The sequence below is a fragment of the Dermacentor variabilis genome, chromosome 2 (genome assembly GCF_050947875.1).
Source record: "Dermacentor variabilis isolate Ectoservices chromosome 2, ASM5094787v1, whole genome shotgun sequence".
NCBI classification, from domain to species: Eukaryota; Metazoa; Arthropoda; class Arachnida; order Ixodida; family Ixodidae; genus Dermacentor; species Dermacentor variabilis.
The window spans coordinates 7,188,964-7,211,976 of record NC_134569.1 but is presented as its reverse complement, the minus strand read 5'-3'; the positions used below and the strand labels follow the sequence as shown (position 1 = coordinate 7,211,976).

General features: G+C 46.1%; 1 protein-coding gene across 4 annotated transcripts in view; it reads left to right on the top strand.

Moving 5' to 3' along the window:
• Positions 1 to 23,013, top strand: part of Dp (transcription factor Dp) — a 71,037-nt gene that overhangs the window by 41,057 nt on the left and 6,967 nt on the right. For all 4 annotated transcript variants that reach the window (XM_075679584.1, XM_075679581.1, XM_075679583.1 and 1 more), the window contains exon 6: positions 11,029 to 11,071. In XM_075679584.1, the coding sequence (XP_075535699.1) occupies positions 11,029 to 11,071 (43 nt within the window). The remainder of the gene's footprint in view (positions 1 to 11,028; positions 11,072 to 23,013) is intronic.

Sequence of the window (23,013 nt, the reverse complement as noted above, 5' to 3'; positions counted from 1 at the left end):
TGCTGCTGGAAGAATGCCGAAGCACTAACTTCTCATTAGATTGTAGACACGGGTGCAATTCCGCGATGTCAAGCACCTTGCCGCTGCTTGTCTAAAGTCCCGTGGATTTTTTAGTGTTGATACACGATCGCGAACATAAGTGCCGCGTTTCAAAGAGTGCACATGCAGGGCTGCGAAGTACAGTCATGGAAGTTGCTTATCATACACATCCAGAGATGGCCAGAAGTATTATATGTGCAACATTCATACTATGGTTCGACGACTTTGCGATTGTGGCTCGATCAAGAATCTGTATGCGTGCTCCATGCTGGTGTTGACATAAAGATATTAGGCAGTTTTAGCACCGCCTTGTGGTAAACACGATAACTGCAACCGTACGTTGAATGTCACTAGGCAAGCCTATACTCCATTTCATACCTCAGGTGCAACGCTGTGGAAGCTACGCACGAAGTCCAGTCACCAAAATTTATTACTGCGCGCGTTTCCGTCTATGCTTCGCAGCGTGCCAGCGGCGTTTGAAGCTACCGCGACAGGCTGCAATTAAAAATGCCGAAAAGAAAATTGATCTAAAAGAACGTGTTAGCAGCCGTATAAGTACACGGATTGTTTCTATGGGTAAATTCTTTTTTTTTCATTCAGAACTGAGTTTATATATGGAAAATTTTCTAAAAAATCGGGTCGAGGAACACCGAACTTTTTCTAAGTGCGAACGCAGCCACTGCAAGAAGTATCTCAAGCCTCCACAGCGTTGCACCTGATGTACGAAACGGAGTATAGCAACGCTAGCAACAACTCTTTTCCGCATTTGTCGTAAGGCTATCCGGCTATCACGGAAATGGTCCGAGCACAGCACAGTTGATTTCGTCGGCACGAACTTATCTCTCCTCACCGCACGGACCCACTGCGCTGCAAGCTTCTTGTCCTTCGGGAACCTGTGAAACACCACATCATCTCGCCCGCCTGTGTTCGCGCAGCCGAATGCTGCACAGAACGAGGGCATGTTGGGCGCCCTTGGCTGTAGGCACTCACACAGCACAGAACGAAAGAACAGTTTACGAAAATCGCAAAAGAAAACAAACGTGTGCGGCGGTGGCGGCAGATCTCTCGTAGCGTCGTTCAGTAAAGCGCAGGACTGAAAGAGGCATGCCAGCACATGCCAGCACGCCAGTCCGGCAGCTCGGTCCCCGCGAATGACGTCACTCTCGCCGGTTCTCTCCTCTGGCAACCACCTCACCCGGCGCTCCGGTAAGCGATGGGGGCGTGTCCGCAGGGGTGATTTAGAAAGCGATTTCCGGCCCTTATATTAACAAAATGAAGAAAAAAAATTTCGGAACCGTAAATTATTAGGTCTCTTCTTCCCAATCCCAGCAATTCATGGAAATTGAAAACCGTTTCAGCTTCCCTTTAAGAGCGACGTTTTCATCGGGCCACTTCATTGGGCTGGACGGAGCGGCAGCCATGTAACCGCTTCAAAACCCGTTCTTGTTTGTTGTACAGGTTGGTAAACACCCGTCGTTGCACGCTAAGCGATCCAGTAATATCTGTCTGCTGCTCTTCCCAGGCCCACTGGTGATTCTTTATGATTTTTTTTAGTGTATATATGTTGTTAAATTGCTTATGTTAGCTGGGGATGTAGAACAGAACCCTGGTCCTCAAAAGGAGATTCTAGACGCCATTGCGGCCTTGTCGGCTAAAAGTGACGCACGCCATACTGAGGTAATAGGGATGCTATCAGAGGTCCGAGCTAATCAGCAAAAACTTGAGGAAAAAGCTTCCAGCTTAGCCAGTAGGCTCGCAACAGTTGAATCCCTGGTAGAATCATATGAAGCAAATCAGAATGGTGTCGATCTACCGAGAGTAGTCGATGAAGCTGTGCGAGACCAAACTGCAGCAATAACTTCTCGGTTGGACGAGCTGGAAGACCGCTCTCACCATGACAACCTTATATTCTACGGGATTCCTGACGTCCCAGCTGAGAACTGGTCCGAATCTGAAACTAAAATTCGAAACTGCCTTACCAGTTTACTACAGATAACTTTAATAGACGAAGCCATTTCCCACGCCCACAGGCTGGGTACCTATGCAGTAAATAAACACTGGCCCATAATCATAAAATTCTCGTCCTCAAAACTTAAGCAAAAGGTTTTCACTGAGCGAAAAAAATTCAAAGGTTCTGACATTTCTGTTAGCGGAGACTTCTGCCGCGCCACACGCTTTTCACAGAAAAAATTGATTGAATTCGGAAAGGCTAGCGGACAGAAATATGTGCTACGGCTTAACCGTCTACAAATTGACAAAAAAAACTTACGTTTACTGTCCGGTAACTGATCGAGTCTGCGAAATCCACACAAACGAGCTTCGTTCAACAAATTCTGTCCTAAATGCACCTTCTGATGGCCCTAGCAATTCACAAGTATAGCGGAATCATGGTCCGGTGGGAAAAAAAAAAAAATTTCTCCTGTATTCAAATATTCGCAGCGTATGCAACAAGCGGGATGCTTTATCTTCTGTCGTCGACACGTGCAGTGCAGATATTGTTATCCTGACAGAGACATGGCTTTCTAGCAAAATTGAAGACCGTGAAATTTTGGAATGCGAGGGTGTTTACCGTTTCTGTCGACATGACCGTGATGTGCGGTGTGGTGGCGGTGTGCTTATCGGTGTTCGTGATTCGATTACCGCTGCTGCAATTGAGCTTGCGTCAGCATTAGAGCTAGTGTGCACGCGCGTAGGCTTCGAACGCAAAAATTTTATCATTTCCGTCGTTTACAGGCCCCCTTCCTCACCTAACACATTTTGTTCAGACCTTCACGATGCCTTAAATAGTCTAATTTTACGGTTCCCTTCCACACCACTAATACTCCTTGGGGACTTTAACTTTCCTGGCATTAACTGGCATACTGATCCCCCTTCAACCCAAGAGTGCTGTTCTGAATATTCCGAATTCATCAGCCTTTGCCTCGATTTTAACCTGCACCAGCTTGTTCTGAAGCCTACTCGATGTTCTGCACACTCGGCTAATATCCTAGATTTAATCCTTACTACATCCCCGGAATTTGTTTCGCCCCTAACTTACCTACCGGGTATTAGCGACCATTGTATAATCCAGTGTAATTTGCAATTAACCATCCCATCTGTTACCTCGTCGAAAGTTATGCGTGATTACAAAAATGCTGATTTTGCCGCAATTAATAACGAACTAGAAACTTTCATGACTGACTACATTCCAAGTTTCCACACTCGATCGGTTGAAGAAAGCTGGTCAATATTCAAAGAAAAAGCCAACTCCTTAATTAACCGGTACATCCCGCAAAAACGTATTCTAATTCTCGCGCACCCTGGTTCAACTCGCATCTTAAACGTTTACTGAACAAAAAGAAAAGGCTTTTCTGACGAGCAAAATTAACTGGTAATCATGATCGTTGGAATGCTTACACAATAGCACTGAGCGACTACAAGAATGCTGTAGCAGAGTCCGAAACAACATTTTATGAGCACATGTTGCCTTCTTTTTTGAAAGACAACCCACAGAAATTTTGGAGTGTGGTCAACGGTAAAAAATCTAGTGCCATTGAACTGTGTGATCTTAACAATGAACCTGTCGATGGGAGTGTCTGTTGTGAAGTATTGAATGGCGCGTTCATCTCTGTATTTTCGGATTCTGTGCTGTGCGCAAGCGCGGTTTTTTCTGATGTGCATTATTTTCCAATGCTTCCTATTACCATTGACCTTGATGGCGTTGTAAAGTTGATACAGAGCTCAAAAGTTTCTGCATGCAGTGGAGTAGATGGTATCAACACGAAATTTCTTAAGGGAACTATTACTTATTCATCTATAATTCTGAGCGAAATCTTTGCTCAGTCACTTCAAACCACCATCCTTCCGAATGATTGGAAGGCAGGGATGGTGATTCCCGTACACAAGTCTGGCAGTCGATACTCCCCACTTAATTACAGACCTATATCCCTAACCAGCGTTCCCTGCAAATTAATGGAGCACATAATTTACTCACACCTGGTTTCATTTCTCGAGTCAAACTTATTTTTCACCCCCTACCAACATGGATTTAGAAAACACTATTCCTGTGAAACACAGCTTTTGTCATTCACTAATGATTTATTCCAGGCGATGGATGCTAACATTATTATTGACTGCATTTTTTTAGACTTCGCCAAAGCATTCGATACTGTTTCACACGAATTACTTCTAACTAAATCAAGTAACCTCAACATTGACCCTAACGTGCTTGCTTGGATCAAGTGTTTTTTGTCTAACTGTTCCCAATTTGTTTATGCTAATGAATACTTCTCTTCCACTGGTCGAGTAACCTCCGGTGTACCGCAAGGCTTGGTTCTAGGACCATTATTATTTTTAATTTATATTAATGACCTCCCAGACCAAATGAAATCATCAATTAAGTTATTCGCCGATGACTGTGTTCTCTATCGTGTCATTTCTAACTCTGGCGACTGCGATACTCTTCAATCAGACATTGGCATAGTAACAGCATGGTGTGCTAGATCCCAAATGAAGCTCAATTCTAATAAATGTAAGGCGATGCGTGTGTCCCGTGTTGTAAGAAATACCACCCTTCCTACGTACAATATTAACAACATACCTGTAGAAAATGTATCATCATATAAATATCTTGGTATCTACATTACGCACAATCTTACATGGAACATTCATATAGATTACATTTACGGTAACACTAATCGCATGCTTGGGTTTTTAGGGCGTAATTTTTCATCGGCAACTGCAGCTGTCAAGTTATTTCTGTACAAGTCCTTAGTGAGGCCTAAACTTGAATATGCATGCTCCATTTTCGACCCTTCTACTCTAAAGCTAAAAAACACCATCGAATCCATTTAAAACCGAGCTGCTCGTTTTATTCTTTCGAATTATTCTCGTCATGCAAGTGTCTCATCAATGAAACTAACCCTTGACTTGCCTAACCTAGAGTTACGTCGTAAATACTTTTGCCTATGCCTTTTTCACAAGATTTATTACTCTAACGAAACACTTAAGGATGAACTAATCTCCCCGCCATCATACATATCGTCACGCACGGATCATCGTTTTAAGGTTGAAGTTCCAACTTGTCGCACCAACGTTTATTTTGATTCCTTTATACCAAGAACAACGAATGACTGGAACCGCCCCCTGCCTCCATCACTGCCATTTCTGACGCCACAAACTTCAAGAATATTGTTAACGAATATGTTTGTAATAATCACCACTCCTCTCTGTAATGCCTCCGGGCCTTGAGAATATGACAATAAATAAATAAATAAATAAATAAATAAATAAATAAATAAATAGATGAGGGAGCAGATGTATGCGCGGCACAAGCCCGGCATAAACATATAAAAAAAATAAATATACCTCCTAACGACTGCATGAAGTTAATACATCATAAACTAAAGGAAAAATGGCAGTCTGCATGGAACAGTAAGATAAAAAAAGTAAACTACACTCGTTAAAGCCCGTGCTAGGTGAATGGAAATCTTGCACACACCAGGAAAGTTTCAAAGAAGTGATTTTATGCTGTCTTCACAGGACACACACACCTCACCATCATCATCATCCGCCTGGCTACACCCACTGCAGGGCAAAGGCCTCTCCCATACTTCTCCAGCTACCCCGGTCATGTGCTAATTGTGGCCATGTTGTCCCTGCAAACTTCTTAGTTTCATCCGCCCACCTAACTTTCTGCCGCCCCCTGCTACGCTTCCCTTCTCTTGGAATCCAGTCCGTAACCCTTAATGACCATAGGTCATCTTCCCTCCTCATTACATGCCCTGCCCATGCCAATTTCTTTTTCTTGATTTCAACTAAGATGTCATTAACTCGTGTTAGTTCCCTCACCCAATCTGGTCTCTTCTTATCCCCCTCTCCTTAACGTTACACCTATCATTCTTCTTTCCATAGCTTGTTGCGTCGTCCTCAACTTAACGTAGCACCCTTTTCGTAAGCCTCCAGGTTTCTGCCCCGTAGGTGAGTACTGGTAAGACACAGCTGTTATACACTTTTCTTTAGAAGGATAATGGAAACCTGCCGTTCATGATCTGAGAATGCCTGCCAAATGCACCCCTGCCCATTTTTATTCTTCTGATTATTTCAGTCTCATGATCCGGATGCGCGGTTAACACCTGCCCTAAGTAGATGTATTCCCTTACCACTTCCAGTGCCTTGCTACCTATAATAAACTCCTGTTATCTTCCGAGACTGTTAAACATTAGTTTTCTGCAGATTAATTTTTAGACCCACCCTTCTGCTTTGCCTGTCCAGGTCAGTGCACATGCATTGCAATTGGTCCCCTGAGTTACTAAGCCAGGCAATATCATCAGCGAATCGCAAGTTACTAAGGTATTCTTCATTAACTCTTATCCGTAATTCTTCCCAATCCACGTCTCTCAATACCTCCTGTAAACACGCTGTGAATAGCATTGGAGAGATTGTATCTCTCTGCCCGACGCCCTTGTTTATTGGGATTTTGTTGCTTTCTTTATGGAGGAATACAGTGGCTACGGAGCCGCTTAGATATCTTTCAGTATTTTTACATACGGCTCGTCTACACCCTGATTCCGTAAAGCCTCCATGACTGCTGAGGTTTCGACTCTTAACACAGTTCCTCAAAGCACAAGCTTCACTACAACACACACCTCACACACTACTTTATTTTTGTACGATGTGGGGTGCTGACAGACGCTAGCTGCGTCTACCCAAGTGACTCGGAGCCCCTTGGCCGAACGAATGCTCACACCTTTATTCCACAACCACATATATAGAACGCATGGCACGTATCGCCCTCTACAATTTTAACAAAGCAGGACAAACCCCAATTTGAAATGTGGAGACAGACTAACAGTAAACCACATCTTATATTCATGCAGAAAACTTCAAGCACTGAGGAAGTTGTTTACTCCATTTTGTAGTGAACATATTCCTTTTCACTCAGCTTTGATTTTAGGCGAAGATGCGCTTGTTGATATGCCATGTGTTTTTATCATTTTAAGCAAAGCAGGTATTCTCAGAAAACTTTATAAAGCCTCACTGTATGCTTTGCTACATATTGTCACATGGTAGTGACGGTGAAGAAAGAAGCAATACGGTGGAATACAAAACTAGCTTTTATTGGGCGAACCTGTGCCCACAAAAACAGGCTACACTTATAGCACAACGATAGCAGCGAACACGGTCGGCGATCGTCGGAAAAACTGATCAGCGGGTCAAGCGCGTCGGCTTTTATAGATCAGTCGTCGAATGTTCCAGATTAACTGATGGGACCCGCGTGTCTTCCACAAAGTTCTACACCATTTGTGTCACGCGATGAAATCTGATAACACAAGGTTCGGCGACAACAGACACGCGGATAGAAGCGTCGATAACTTTCCAGAAACGTCGGATACATGCAGGCGCGTCCCTCGCTGTGGGATTACAGTTGTTAAGCGGCGAAACGTAGTTGCCCGATAAAGATAAGTACACGTGTCAATATTACAGAACACCTCATCTACCTTCTCATCTCAGACGAAGGCTGAGGTCTTTAGTTACTTTGTTGGGACCCTCTGGGCTCACTGAGGTGATGACCCAACTCTTTTAAAGAATTATGCCTAGTATTTGGCACATGATAGACTTAGTTGCTTATGTGCCATTAAACTCGACTCGCGTCACCTTCCCCTCTTGTATGTAACTACCTCTTCTTCTTCCTCCTCTTGACAGTTATATCTACGTTCCCTCTGGACTCGCACGTCCAGAGGGAAGGGGAAGCGCTGCAGCTTCTGCAAAGAATTGAGGGGGGTCACGGATAATTACAGCTGTCATGAGGCTAATGTGGCGATGCCCAGGAAGCGCCAGAGTGCATTGTGCACATTCGACGGGGTGGGATCCAAACGAGTTTCTCGTGTCGCCTTTCCTCTCTGACTCGCTCCTGTGAATTATACACACACTCTGAACCGCGCCCCCAACAAATGCCAGACAGCAGCAGCAGCGGCGGCGGCGGACTATACATGTGCCTTTGCACTGTTGGTGCTCGCCGCAGGAACAAGAGCTGCGTTCTAAAATGTACTCGCGAAACTCATCAAAACCTGCTGCGACGTTGGTCTCCGTAGTACTTTCATAGCTGATCTGGCTGCATGCTGCTTAGTTCCATTATACGTACAGGTGGCGTCCAAACACATATCCCAGCAATGCTTTCCCTTGAGCAATAGCCACGAATCTCAAAGGCTGGGCTTTTTATTACTGCGAACACCAATCAACGTCATGGCCGCCTTGTTTTAGACATTACTTGGTGCCACTTTGCAGCAGAACACAGAGGAAGAGCATAGCCTGCAAGATGTAACATGAAAAAAGAAAAAAAAGAAGCGTGATAGTGTGTAAGCGCAACTGAACAAGGATGTAGAAAAAAACAGATACACAGAGACAGCGCTGTCTCTGGGTGTCTGTTTCTTTCTACATCCTCGTTCAGTCACGCTTACATGCTCTATCATGGATTCAAACCAACTAGTCCGTCAACGTGTTTTAACAAACAAAAAAATTATTGTGTGGCATGTGCGTTTTTGGCTTGAAGGTCTTGAGAGAAGGAGAGAACCGACCTGCACCAGAGGCATTGGCCATGCCTGGCCAGGTGCAAACACGTCTCTCTCCAGTCAGGCCTAAGCAAAGGGCCGCAGACGGAAAGAGCAAAGCTGCGCACTGACGCCAATGTTTCCAACGTGCTCCCAGGCACCAGCACTCTCCCCGTCCATGATGGCGCGGAGTTCGAATTATCGGTGGCATTGCAGAATTCAGTGGGAATTAGTGGGACGTGTTACATATTGCTTTCTACACATTGTTGGACGGACCGCGGCGGCTACTTCGAATGATGCGAAATTTCGAATTAATGAGTTGTAAATTAACAAGCTTTTACTGTATCCGTTGGTCAAACTGGTGCACGACAAAGCCAGTCCGCACCATGTAGCACAGCCAAACAGGAGCGTGTGAGTGTGAACACGAGTGTGCACTCTAGCCCTGTCGTGCACAAAGCAAGTGCTGCAGTTGCATGTAGCTTGCGGTCTGCTAGGTAGCATAGATACCACGGCCTCCGCAGGGTGCCGCAACGAGTCCACTGGCTGACCGCACTGCGGCTCGCTGATGACAACCACGAATGGCACATTTGGTGCATCTTAGGTGACAACATTGGAAATAGTGCTGTCTATGTGAACATCCAAAATCAAATTTGAACTGCACGCCACGGTGACGTTAAGTTGGAGGTGCGTTGTGGGTACACCCCGCTCTGCCGTAGCCTTTGCAGGGAAAAATCATTGAAGAAGAAGTGGAAGCACCATGAATGTCGTGTTTAATAGCCAATAACTCTGCTTGTGCTTGTGCAGAATACATTGAAAAACATTTTGCGGCAAAGAATTCCTGAAATAGTCTAATTTAACTTCAAATGCATTTCTCGACGTTATGAAAGTGGTTCAGGGCCTCTTTAAACAGCAGCACCCATATTCCTTTGAGTGATTGTGTTAAATTTATCTACTAGTGTTAAGGTTCAAGCATTGCCTTTATAGAGCAGGGACGCGATCGGATGTCATTGTTCAGAGCGCCCCAGTACTTCTTTCCAGAGGAGAGTTGTGCAGTTGTACCTATTGTTGTTTAACCTGTTGTCTTAAGATTGGTGCTAGTAGATATTCAATGACAGGTTAAGGATGCTGCGTCTATATTTCCCTATCTTTTCTTATCCTTTGTACCCATGTGCCCTCCTTCGCTTTCCTTAGACACATGAATCGCCCTGTTCCTGTGAGCGATAGGTCTGCGAAGCAAACTGTCGGTCGATTCAGTGTTTTCTGGTACCATTTGGCATGCACGCAACGCACATAGGAGGAGGGACGTGTGGAAGTAGTCAACCCGTTTGTGTGGCCCCATAGTGGGACCTGTTTGCGCATTGTTGCATAAAGCTAGGGCTCCTCCAGCTGGTGGAACTTGTCAGGGAAGTGTGGAGGGATAAATGACGGGACACGTCATTTGGGAGGAGCTCCTCCTGCATTCTTGACTTGTCACTGACTATAGTGCTCCTGTTTTCATTGCATGCCTGTTCCAACATCACCATTGATGTCACGAGCAGACTGGGCTGCCTAGTTCTGATTTCCTGTCTGGTGTATTTTGCTTAGTTGTGTGATTTTATGAATTATCTTATGCTCGGCAAAAAGTGTAGAGAAATGTTAAAACAATCCGTTCTGCTGAAGAAATTGACAGAACTAAAAAGGCGGTGGAACACTTTTTGGACATAGCAAGAAAACATTGCCGATCTGTTAATGAGGCTCCTGTGAACATGTGAGCCAAATATCATTGCATTGCATGCTGCAGGGATTTTACAAACTCGTGTCAAAACCAGTGAAAGATTTCTTGCCCTCTCCTTGGCAATGTTTTCATGCAGCAGCATCGCTAGCGGCGGAGCCCACAACAGCTATTGGCTGATTTCGTGATCGCAAGAACATTATCAGTAATACTATTATTGCTTGTTTAAATAAATGAGAAATATATATGTCTGCAATCTCAAAAAGAAGGGAAAACCATTTCATTTTTGTATTGCTGGTCTACACAGGACAGTTGCTGTGTCTGCTGCGAGAGGCCACTGAGATGGAAAGCATATAGTAGTGTAGATACAGCAGCCTCCACGGGGTGCTGCCACAAGCTGTCTCATCGCCGTTCAACCTTTGGGCTGAGCCAGCAGGACATTGCTCCTTTGCGCCCCCTTGCTGTCTCTCCTGTGTGGCTTCCAGTGCAGCAGTGGAAATGAAAGTAGAAAGAAAGCTATTTATCGGTCTAGTAATTATGTTGAACTTTGCTTGTGCTTGAGAACGTTAAAAAAGGTTTGCAGCAGGAGATTTGCAATTTAATAGTGCTGTCATTCTATGATTACTCAGAGAAGTGTTTCAGGGTCTCTTTAACCTTCAATGCGTTGAATACGTACTGTACAGTGCAGTCCTTTTGAGCTGGTTGGGTGTGTCATGTGAGAGCATGATGTGGATCTCATTTAAAATGCAGAGATGGCTCAAGCTGGTGCAGAGGTGGTTCCTGTGGCAAGCGAGTAAGTTTTTAAATTTCCTCTCAGCATCTTGCTCTAGGAGGATTTCTCAGCTTAATACAACTGAAATTTTGGTGACTTGATTTTTCCTCTTTTTTTGTATATCTAATATGAAAATTAATGAAAAGCTACTCATATAATTTTGCCATTTATCAGATTGCGTATGAGTGTGATGGCCCCTCACCAGGTCTGATCATTTTGAGCTGACAAGCACAGTGCATGCACTGTGCACTGACGATCGTGTCTGCTAAGTATTACATCTCTGCGCGTCACGGAAAGAGCTTAAATTTTAAACGCCGTTTGCTCTTCTCCTTGTGGGCTCTGCGCTCCCAGCCGGAGAGTTGATGCATATCGCACTAGTACACTTACATACATGGCAGGGCTGCGATATCGCTGATAGTGGCACGTGACTTTGAGAATTATTCAAGGCAACAGCAGTTATTAGTTTGATCTGTTGCTTCAATAGACAAATATAAAGTCAAGAGAAATAATAAAACCTACAAGCCGAATGCCTGCATGTCTTTGTTTTACTTTGTACTGTAGTAAGAGAGCTGTACTTTAGTTTCTTCTGCTTGTTCCCATATCGTGCAGTAGTGTGCGGAAAGCGAAACTGTCATTTTCTACCCTATTGCAACGCGCGATCATGCTTTGTGATCCACTTGCATCTGTATCAGTGTTTGTCTAGCACTGACTTATATAGCTAGTCAGGTGTTCTTGTGCACAGCATGCAAAATCACGCGCTGAGCAAAACAAGACGCAAGAGCTTGCGCGAGAGACCGTCAGCGGAAGTGCTCTGCGCAGCAAGAAAGTGAGAGAAAAAAAAAAGGCAGAGCCTGTGACGTGATGTATGCGCTACGCAATCCTCCAGCTCCGGTATGGGAGAATGCAAGGAAGGAATTTCACTTGTGGAGGCTAGGTGGGGGCAAGTGGAGAGAGTGTTATGTTGGCGGTGATGCTCGCCTCCTGAAATCATGGATTTGCAACACTGAAAATATTTCTATTTCGGCTATTAATGAACCAATTTGAAAAATTCTTGCGGATGAACGCTACTTAGAAGGCACGTAACAACTCCCAGCATATAACCAAAATTTCCTATGTGGTCTGGTGAGGGGCCCTGTAATGTTAATTAAATCGATTGCATTGAGGTGAAGGGAGCTTCATAGGTATGGATGGCCTCTGTGAATAACCTTTGCAAATATTTGGCCTGTAACAAAGTGCGCCTGTGTGCATCTGTTTTCCCTTTTACGTCCTTGTACCATTTGTGCTATAGGAAAAAACTGCAAAATGTTATACCAACAAACCCAAATATCTACACTGAAAGTACCTCAGCCATGGCGGTACACGAGTTGCATCAGCTATTTTGTTGGGGTGACATACAACACCCTGCTAAAGTGAAATTCATGGGATTGTTATGAAATTAGTAACTACAATTGCCAACCACTTTTTCGGACGCCTGATTTGTTTTATCTTAATTATTCTGCTTCCCTGTGGCATCGCCACTTGCTCCATAGGACCAATGTTTAACGGCGACTGACGTTTCAGATGCCACACGGTGCGTTGCCTAAATTTTTGGAATGGTGCCCATGCAATGTTGTGAACTTTACGGCCACGGAATAAGTTGCCACCAGTGAGCTTGTCACGTTGTGGAAGCGATTTCTCAGCTTTCTGAATTCCATGCGATGGCTGCAAAGATGGTTACTCTGCACTACAGAGAAAGAATCATTTAGGAGGCGCAACTTGTCTCCTTCCCACGTCCTCATAATGTTGCGCAGAAGCATGGCAGTGGACGCTGTGACAGCGCTGCCTACCGAACAGGGATCAAACTGCACCATGCCGGACACCTGATGTTTGGCCATGTGACAGTTCGTAAAAGCAATGCAGCAGGTCCGTGCGATGTGGGAAGCGCGGTGCATTCTCTTGTCATCTGCTCTCCTTGATGCCAGGGTGTTGCCCTTGCATTAAGTAGCTATAGCTTGAGTACACTAGCATGTAACAGTACTTGTAATGAGTACTGTCTACCTTTGCTCATTTGGCGATGCTTTCACCAATGATATTAGGGATATTCTGGCCCACTCTTGGTTTTCTTGCTGGGCACCAGCCAGGTGAAACTTCCACAATATGGCAAGGTGCCAGGAGCCTCGGGAAGCAACAAGAACCTTTTCTGCTGGTCAAATATGACTGTGCCAGCAAGCTCAGCAAAGTATTTATGCCTGCTGACCATTCCGCTATAGAAATGCTTTTCGCAGACTTAGTCGCTTGTTGTCAGTTCCCGATCCTGTCTTCCAATAGCTCTTGCCCATTCTTGCAGGCGTTGAGCATCATTTGGAGCTTTCAAAGTGCTAACGTTCTCCTCGCAGGACTTATATCCGCTGTTACACTTTAGGACGAAGCATCGGCTCCTCATTGTCGCTTATTAGCGAACGCTTACATAGTGAACACTTGCATCATAGAGAAACAGTATAGGAACCACAGAACTTACAAAGTGATGATTCTGACTGCTCGAAGCGAGCGGCAGACGCTGCTCTGCTGGTCTGTCTGTCCATGTCTGCCCAAATGTGCTGCAGGAATATGACTAAATTTTATTTCCCCCGTATTGTTGCTGTGTATTGCATGCTATGATCGCATGTTTTATGGCGCATGTTAATAAAATAAACAAATTCTTCTCTTTCGTTACATCTAAAAAGTCACAGTTTTGCCTGAAAGGCGAAGCACCGATTGCAATGGCAAACTAGCAGATAGCTATACGAAGTAAAGATCATGGTTTTATCGGCCGTATAAACTTATAAACATTCCCTTACTATCAAAATTAACAATAATATAGTATGTAAGTGTGACTCAACGGGGACATAGAAAGAAACAGACATGCAGAGACAGCGCTGTCTCTGTGTGTCTGTTTCTTTCTACGTCCTTGTTCAGTCACGCTTACACATTCTATCATGGATTCAAACCAACTAGCCCGCCAATGTGTTTTCACGAAATTATCAAGCACAGTATCACGTGCGCACAGGTAAACGAGAACACATCTTACTCGATGAGCATGGAAACACTGTCAAAATGCTGCAGTGAGGAATGAAACAGAAATGAATGAAACAGAAAGCACAGTGCATACGAAGCTACTGGCACGATGCACACTCTGCAAACATTACAGATAGCTTTGAAGATGAGGCCCCCATGTTCATGCACTTTGGCCACGTTGCAGATCGCTTTCAAGATACGGCACCCACACGACTGCGACATAAGCAGCAGCCACCAGAGAAGAACGCCCTGCTCCTTGCCTCACCCCTGTGCCTTGCACGCGACAGGAGAGGGCGCGCTTCTGGCCTGCTTTCCTCGCTCGGACATGCGAGATTAAGCCGCATTCAAAGGCTCATCCTCGCAGGCTTTCACTCGCACATGCGGCGTGCACTGACGAGTTTATCGCCCGACTTTATGTGAAACCTCACGGTGACGGGGACGGCAGAAATGCGCCTAGAGGGTCGATATAATTGCTATCGCCATAAAATTTGAAATGCACAAAGCGCAGTTTTCGATACACACCTGGCTATGATTGCAGATTGTCTGCTCTTTCAAGTGAGCTAGTTTCTTGCTCTCATTGGTGCATAAAAACCATGTGATCCTAAATATGAAACTTAAAACAAATGTTGGTACTAAAATGGTCTACAGGTTTTTTTATTCCTGAGCACAAACCACGCTAGTGTAAAACATTTTTGGTGGCATCCGACAACCTAGCGCCAAGCAACCAGTAGGGTTAAAGATGAAACCACGTTTATTCCACATTAGAATGCACCGAGGGTGTTGCGGTGGAAAGGGAGGGGGTATTCTTGCAAAAGGGAAAGGGGAAGGCTGCCTGCGTTTTGTTAACGAATGTCCTGGAGGCAGCTAAGTGGGGGCTGCATGACTCTTGTGGCTGTCGTGGAGCCAATCGCCGACCAGTGGTGCTGCCAGGTCCTGGAGGAACAACAGCAGTGCACGCCAGAGCCCGGAGGCGTGGTATACGGGGAGGCCCAAGTCTGGCGAGAAGAAGGCCAGGATCCCTGGTTTACGGTGGCCAGGGCACGAAGCCTAAATGGGATGTAGAGGGGGCATTCCCAGCACAGGTGGTTGAGATCAGCACATGTGCACATGGAACAGAACCCACTTATGGGTGGTGGTGTGCCACCCCTGTGGGAACGGTTCAGCAAGTGATGAGTAAGGAAGGTGCCTGTCTGAATTCTCCGAAGCAAGACTGACTTTCACCATGTGAATACCTTCGAGGGAAGCGACAGTATAGAGAGTGAATTGCCCACTGCTGTGAGGTAGGTGGCACGTCGTCGTTCGGTCGCATGCTTGTCTGCCATTGGATCTGGCATCTCAGGTGTGGTGGCGAGGAGAGGATAAGGAGTATTGGAGGCTCTGGCTAGTGCAGTGGAAAGATGAGCATGTGCCACTCTATCAGCCTTCTTGTTTCCGGGGGTACTGCAGTGCGCAGGGACCCAGTGAATGGTAACATCGTGACCACATTTGCGGAGAAGGCGTGCCTGGTGCCGGACCTAATGCAGTACGGGATTTGTGTAAAGAACATTAGCGCATGCCTGATAGGCAGCCTGGGAGTCTTGTGCACACGTGATGGTGAACAGGGTCAGTTTCAGATGAAGTTGCAAGGGCCCACTCCAAATAATCTAGGATGGCCATTAGCTCTGCGCGGGTACTGTGCATTGCTTCTGCTGATATATGATGGCGTCGGTTCTGATTTTCATTTGTCTGGTCGTACCATGCAGTGACATAACAACTGTTACTAGTGCCGTCTGCAGGAAGTGCAGCATTCGTGTATATGATGCATTCAGTCAAGGGGAGTGAACTCGTAGCTTTAGCATGCCAAGAGGCATGCTAAAGGCACCGCATTCGCTGATTAGAGTCCATATTGAGAGGAAGTGGCTTGCCATCAGTGAGAGCTGTGATTTCCCACGGCGGCGTTTTGTTGGGCAAAATGGGCAATGTGTGGACAACATACCCAAGGAGTGAGCAGTAGCAGACGACGCTGGGCACCGTCAGGGACCGTGGCCGCGTGTGCTCCGCTCCGGCTGCAAGGGACCACAAAAGTAGTCAACACAGTGTGACATTATTGTAGTGGCGCTGGTGCCGGCCCATAGTTTTGCCTCCTGTTATTCTTTTTTCTGCACTCTGCACCAAACTGCAAATTTGGCCGGTGGCTTTAACAAATTGATGCTGATAAGGTCTAGCCATTGATGTGGTGTGTGGCTCGATGTTGTGGGAACTTCGCTTTCAAAATGTTCATTCTCTAATGAAGCAGACGCATACAACGTAGGAATGGGCCGACTGAAGAGGAAGACGAAGGACCGTGTCGTGATTGCGAGCGAGCCTCGTGCTACTGACAACTTTTGCAGTGCCTTTCAGTGGCGTAGCCAGAAATTTCGTTCTCATGCTGCAGCTCGGCCTCCTCCTTAAGAGGAAGCTTTCGCTCGGGTGCTCCGACCTAAATACACAAAAGGGAATTTGTTTTTCTTGGCAACCACTGTACCAAATTTGACGAGGTTTGTTGCATTTAAAGGAAAAGCTGAAATTCTAGTGACTGCTGGTTTTGGATTTTTAATTTGGGTTGTCAATTCTTTATCAAAAATTGGCCAAAATCACAAATTTTCAGAAAACAAAACTATCTAGTTTATAACTGTAGCTCAACAATGAAAATTGGCATGACAATTCTGTGAATTGCACCTAATAGTACATACAGTGAACAAAATTGATATGTTACACATGAATCTCAAAGAAATTTAGTATTGTGGAAACACGGCTTTTGAAGGGCCCTTGTACACAATGGGACCAATTCACGTAAGCTACAAATTGACACACCAAATTTGTCCGTTTTGACTGTTATAATAGAGGCCGTTTAGAGAACAGCTATACCTGTTTTTCATGCAACGCTATTAGTTTGTAAACGTTGTGCGTATATTTTTTTCGAACTTTCGAATTTTTTGAAATATTTTAAACAAAATTCAGGTTCTACATCGAAATTCCACTTCCAATAGATGCTAGAATTTAACTTGCTCTCTCAAATACAACAGATTTCATTAAAAGCGATCCAGGGGTTATCACAGAAAAGTGTTTCTGCGTTTTACATGTATTTGAATAAGCTGCATCGGAGTTGGGCCTGAGCTAAAGCTTCCTCTTGAACAATTTGTCGAAAGATGAAATACATGAATAATAATTGCATTGCCATTGCCAAAGATGTTGCAAACGAATTCTTGAACGCTACGCCCTGTCAAAACAAGTAAAATATGCATTTTTTCATAAAATATACTCGTATGTGCCAAAAATTGTGCCCAATATAACTGATATGAATGCTTCCATGTTTTTTGTGTATTTGATAAGTAAAGAAAATATCACACGAACTTTAGAATTATATCAGTCTGAAATCAGCAAAGCAGTGCATGTCGCTGATATGAAAAATGTAAAGGCCATGAAATGAACAAGCTGAGAGCAAAAAAAATGTTAATGAAACTTTGTCATTCAAGAACTGTGTTTACAGTCTTGTGCATGTGCAACGGCCAGTGAAAACTCTCGATGGCGCTCTCATTTGTTCTGATGCATTGCGCAAGAGCAGCTTTCACCGGTCGTGTATTGGGAGTAAATGCACTTAAATTATATTCGCAACAGAGAGCATGTATAGAAAGCAGGGGTTCTGCAAAACATACGAGGACGAGTCAAATGAAAGTGAGCCAATGCGAATATATGACAAACAGAGTACCTTATTTAAAGTAGTCTCCATGAGCATTTAGACATTTGTCCCATTGACTAACGAGTCGCATGATTCCCGTCTCATTAAAGTCCTTGGGTTGCTGCTTCAAAAAGTCAGCAACTGACTCTTTCACTTTATCGTCCGACACGAATCTGGTTCCCTTGAGCTGTTTTTTCGGTTGCCCCAAAATGTGGAAGTCACAAGGCGACAAGTCTGGGCTGTATGGCGGATGTTGCAGCGTTTCCCACTTGAACTTTGCCAGTTTTGTATTAACCACATCAGCGACGTGGGGACGGGTATTGTCGTGGAACAAGATGATCCCATTCGGCAATTTTCGACGTCGTTTGTTCTTGATTGAGACACGTAGCCGATTCCGCGTTTCACAATATCGGAAAGAATTGATAGTCTCTCAAGATTTAGCAAATTCTATCAGTAATGGCCCCTGACGGTCGAAAAAAAGTCAACAACACCTTTCCGGCGGGAATGACGGCCTTTGCTTTCTTGGGGGTGGTGAATTCGAATGTTTCTACTGTGAGCTTTGCCGTCGTGTTCCAGGCTCATAGTAGGGGCACCATGGTTCGTACCCGATCACAATTGGAGACAAGAAGTCCTAACCCTCATTGTGATACCGGATCAGATGAGTCAAGGCAGCGCCGAACTTCTCCGTCTTCTTGCGGTGGTTCAAAATTTTGGGCATCCCCCCCCCCCATTGCGCGCACAAGAGCCGATAATCGAGATGTTCATGAATTATGGCGTGAACGGAACCGTGACTAATGTTCACACACTCGGCCGTTTCATCGATGCTTATCCTCCGTTCTCGTCTCATCAACTAATCAAACTTTGCAATTTTCTTGGGGTCAATTGCACGGTAGCTTTGTCCCGGTCTTGGATCATCTTTGCAACTTTCACGTCCTTTTTTGAACCATTTGCTCCAACTCTTCACAGTGGCCAATGAAATGCAACGCTTTTCTCCTTTGCGCACACAAGACTGAGACACCTTCGTCGGCCCACCCATGACATCCCCCCCACTATGCTTTCATTCGCACATACAGTACGCGGCGCGCGGTCCCGATGTTATCGCCCTTGGACTTTATACGGAACATGAGGGCGACGGCGACGGTAGGAAAGCGCCGGTAGTGTCCGTATAATTGCTATCGCAATAATATAGTAAGAGTATCCGGCAGCTGAAGCGTCCTATGGCCCATTACTTTTCGCAAAAGAAGTAACAACATAGAACTTTCACCATGCGACAATTCGCTGCGCCACAACGTCTTTTTTTTTTCCTTTTGTGGGGCGGGGGTACCGAAATGAAAAAGCGCAAAGGAGAAAGAGAGAGAGAGAAAACATTTATTTATCATGAGTTTGGGCGACTTCCTCGCAGAATGGAGCCCTTAGTTCAGGGCCCTATTGGCTCGCGCCACTCCGCGTGCCCACCGGATCAGCCGTCGCTGCTCTTGCGGGTCTGAGCTGGTCAGCGCAGTCTCCCAGGAGGAAGGGGAAGGTGAAGGAATAGGGGAGTAGCCCGGAGGGTGTGGGCACTGCCAGGTGCAATAATATACTGTGGGCTTTGCTCCACAATAGGGACAGTATGAGGGATATTGTGTGGGGTGGAAGAGGTGAAGATAAAAGAGGCAGGAAAATGAATTAGCTTGAAGCTGTCGCCACGCGACGGCATCTTCTCGATTAAGGGAATTATGTGGTGGAGGGAAGTGTCTCCTGGTATCTCTGTAATATTGTAGAGTTTCAGTGTAGTTCAGTGGTTCTGTCGGTGCGTCGTCTGGGTTGGACAGCTCTTCAAATGGCGCACGGTTAGCGAGCTCTCGGGCTACCGCATTAGCACGTTCATTACCATGGAGAGAGGCGTGTCCAGGTGTCCAGACGATACGCACCCTGTGTATTGAGATACACAGGGTGCATTTTAGATAAAATACACAATGATTTCTAGTGCTGGGGGTTGCTTTGGTCGGCGGTGCATGGAAAGCACGAAAAAATTTTAGGGGGGCTGAAGCCCCATAAGCCTTCCCCCCCCCCGACTACGCCCCTGGTGCCTTTATATACCTAGCGTTCCACAATGTTGTGAACGACAGTAAACTTCGTCGCATTTGGGGGAGGTTGCTGTGATTCTTCGCCTTGTCCTGGAGCTCCGCACTCGAACCCTGGCAACAAGATCACCCTGCACTATGCCTGATCCCGCCACCTTGTTGCCTGCACCACCGGCTGCCACTGTCGTCTGTGCCGGCATCCCTCGTCAACGTGACCCACCCATTTCCAGTGGGACCGCCGAACACGATGTGGAAGACTGGCTGTCATTGTATGAACGTGTAACTGCCCATAACAAATGGGATGATCAGTCTAAGCTGACCCACATGCTTTTCTACCTCGCCGACATAGCCAAACTTTGGTTCTTCAACCACAAATCCAACTTTATCAGCTGGTCCGTGTTTAAGACTCCTTTTGCCGAAGTGTTTGACCGCCCAGCTGTGTGTAAGCTACGCACTGAACACCGTCTGCGCTAGCGCGCAGAGCAGCCTGGAGAGACATTCCTCAGCTACATCGAGGATGTTCTCGATTTATGCAAGCGGGTAAATCCCAGCATGTCAGAGGATGACAAGATCAAGCATATCCTCAAGGTCATCGAGGACAACGCATTCCAGATGTTGCTGTCCAAAAGCCCAACTAACGTTTCCGTCCTCATTAACCTCTGCCAGAGCTTTGACGAGCTGCGCCGCCAACGTTCCATCGCCCGCCAGAACATTCAGCACGCTGATTCAGTCTCGAACCTCGCGATTTCTACCGACATGACCAACTCGACCCTCTCGTACCATGTCAAAGATTTTATTCGTGATAAGGTGGCCTGGCAGCTCTCGGCGCTGCCTCACAGCGACACACTTATAGCAGCCTTGCCTCCAACGCTGCAGCAAGCCATCCATACTCGGATATCTGAAGCACTTCCTGCAGCTCCTGCAACCCCCCCACCCAATCCTATGAGTGTGCCGCTGTTCTATACCGACTTTGCCACTCTTCCTACATCGCTGCTGCTTAGTTACGCAGCCGTGGTTGCATGGCCACCTGTGCAGACAGCTTCCTTTTCATTGCCCATGCATCCGGCTTCATTTCCAGTTGCCCGACCGTCACCACATTCTTTTCGTCCCACCAAGACGTGGCGCACTCAAGACAACCGGCCTATCTGCGGCATTGCTGGCCATGTGGTGTGCTTCTGTTACTGCCGCGCCCCAACTATGCATACCACCTTTGACATGCCCAGCTAGACACACCACAATACGCCACCACGCCTCCATTTTCACAGCGACGTCTTGACACTGATCACCGGTCGGAAACTCTGCGTTCCCCTTCCCCTTGTCAGCGTTCAATTTCGCCCCTGCATTGTCAAGCTCCCACTGAAGAGGGAAACTGACTAGTGCAGTTCCTGAGGCACGAACTGCAAATACATCAATGTTCCCAAGACCTCAGTCTTCACTGCAAAATGTTATTGCTGTTTTTGTAGAGGGAGTACCCACAGTGGCACTAGTCGATACCGGAGCAGCCGTTTCCGTCATTCACTAGAACCTTTGTCGCAAACTACGAAAAGTGACTACAGCTCCCGCTGGCCTGGTGCTCACCACTGCCAGCGCGCAACGAATTCACCCATCAGCTGTATGCAAGGCACATGTCGTCATCAACGATGTTCTGTACATAATCCAGTGTTTTGTGCTACCGTGGTGCTCTCACGATCTCATCCTTGGTTGGGATTTCCTGTCACGTCATCATGCTGTCATTGACTGTTCGCATGCAGAAGTGTCGCTTTTACTACTGTGTGAATCACTGCTGACCAGCTCTCCTCACTTTGCCGACATACTCACTGTTGATGTCGACACAACCATACCCCCCCGAGTCATCGATGTCTGTTGTCCTGTCGTCTGATGCTGCATCTGACGCCACTGTAGTGTTCACGCCGTTTTATGTGTTTTCTCAGTGCAAGGGCATTGTTTTTCCATTTGCCGTGCTCACTATGACATCTGGGTCAACTGTGATGCTGGTCGCCAACTACTACCAGTACCCGATCAACCTACTGCGTGGAGAGACCTTAGGATACTCCCAGGCAGTTGACTACGTTGACGATCTTGATGCTCCTGCTGACTCCCTCCGTTACATTGACGCCATTGCTTCGGTCTCAGACTCATCACCTTCAGTGGGTTTTGACGCCATTGACCCTGCTCTTTCGCCATCTCATCGCCCAACTTCTTGCTCCCCTTCACAAGTTTCTCTCTTCTTTCGACTGTCATTAGACGTCATTGGGCTGTGCCACTGGTGTTTCTCACACCATCGACACCAGTTCCCACTCCCCCTTGTGACAGCACCCGTATCGTGTCTCCGCCGAAGAGTGTAGAATCATCACGGAGCAAGTGGACGACATGCTCAAATGCAGAGTCATCCGTCCTTCTCAAAGTCCTTGGTCTTCACCTGTCGTATTGGTAAGAAAAAAAGATAGCTCCATTCGCTTTTGTGTCTACTACAGACGCCTGAACAAGATAACGAGAAAAGATGTTTATTCACTGCCTCGGATCGATGATGCTCTCCACTGTTTACAAGGCGCAGAATATTTCACTTCTATGGATCTGCGCTCCGGGTACTGGAAAGTTCCAATGGCCGAACCTGACCGTCCTAAAACTGTATTCGTTACACCCGATGGTCTCTATGAGTTTAACATCAGGCCCTTCGGGTCATGCAACATGCCTGCTACCTTTGAGCATATGATTGACACCATCCTTCGCGGCCACAAATGGAAGACCTGTTTATGTTGCCTCGACGACATGGTCGTCTTCTCAACCGATTTTCCGACACACCTCTGTGATGCCTCTAATATGGGGCAAAGGTTCGTGTGCTCAATGGTTCGGTTGGTTCTCTTAGGCGGAGCCTCCGAGAACCCAATTGAGGACAAAGCCGTTGGTTTGAACACACACACAAAGACATTTAATCAAACAAAAGAAAGCTTAGAATAAGTAGAAGAAAATAGAAAACAGAAAACAAACATTCAAATAGGCATAATTGCAGATAGAAACACACATGGGGCTTGCATGCGGTTAACGAGTACGCGAGTCCGGGCTTGCCACGAAAGTGGGGACGCGTCACAGTCTCGACGCGGCGACAAGCTAGCGAAAGGAGTGGCGCCAGTCTCACCATAGGTCGCGGTACAAGCTGATCGACCGGGCGA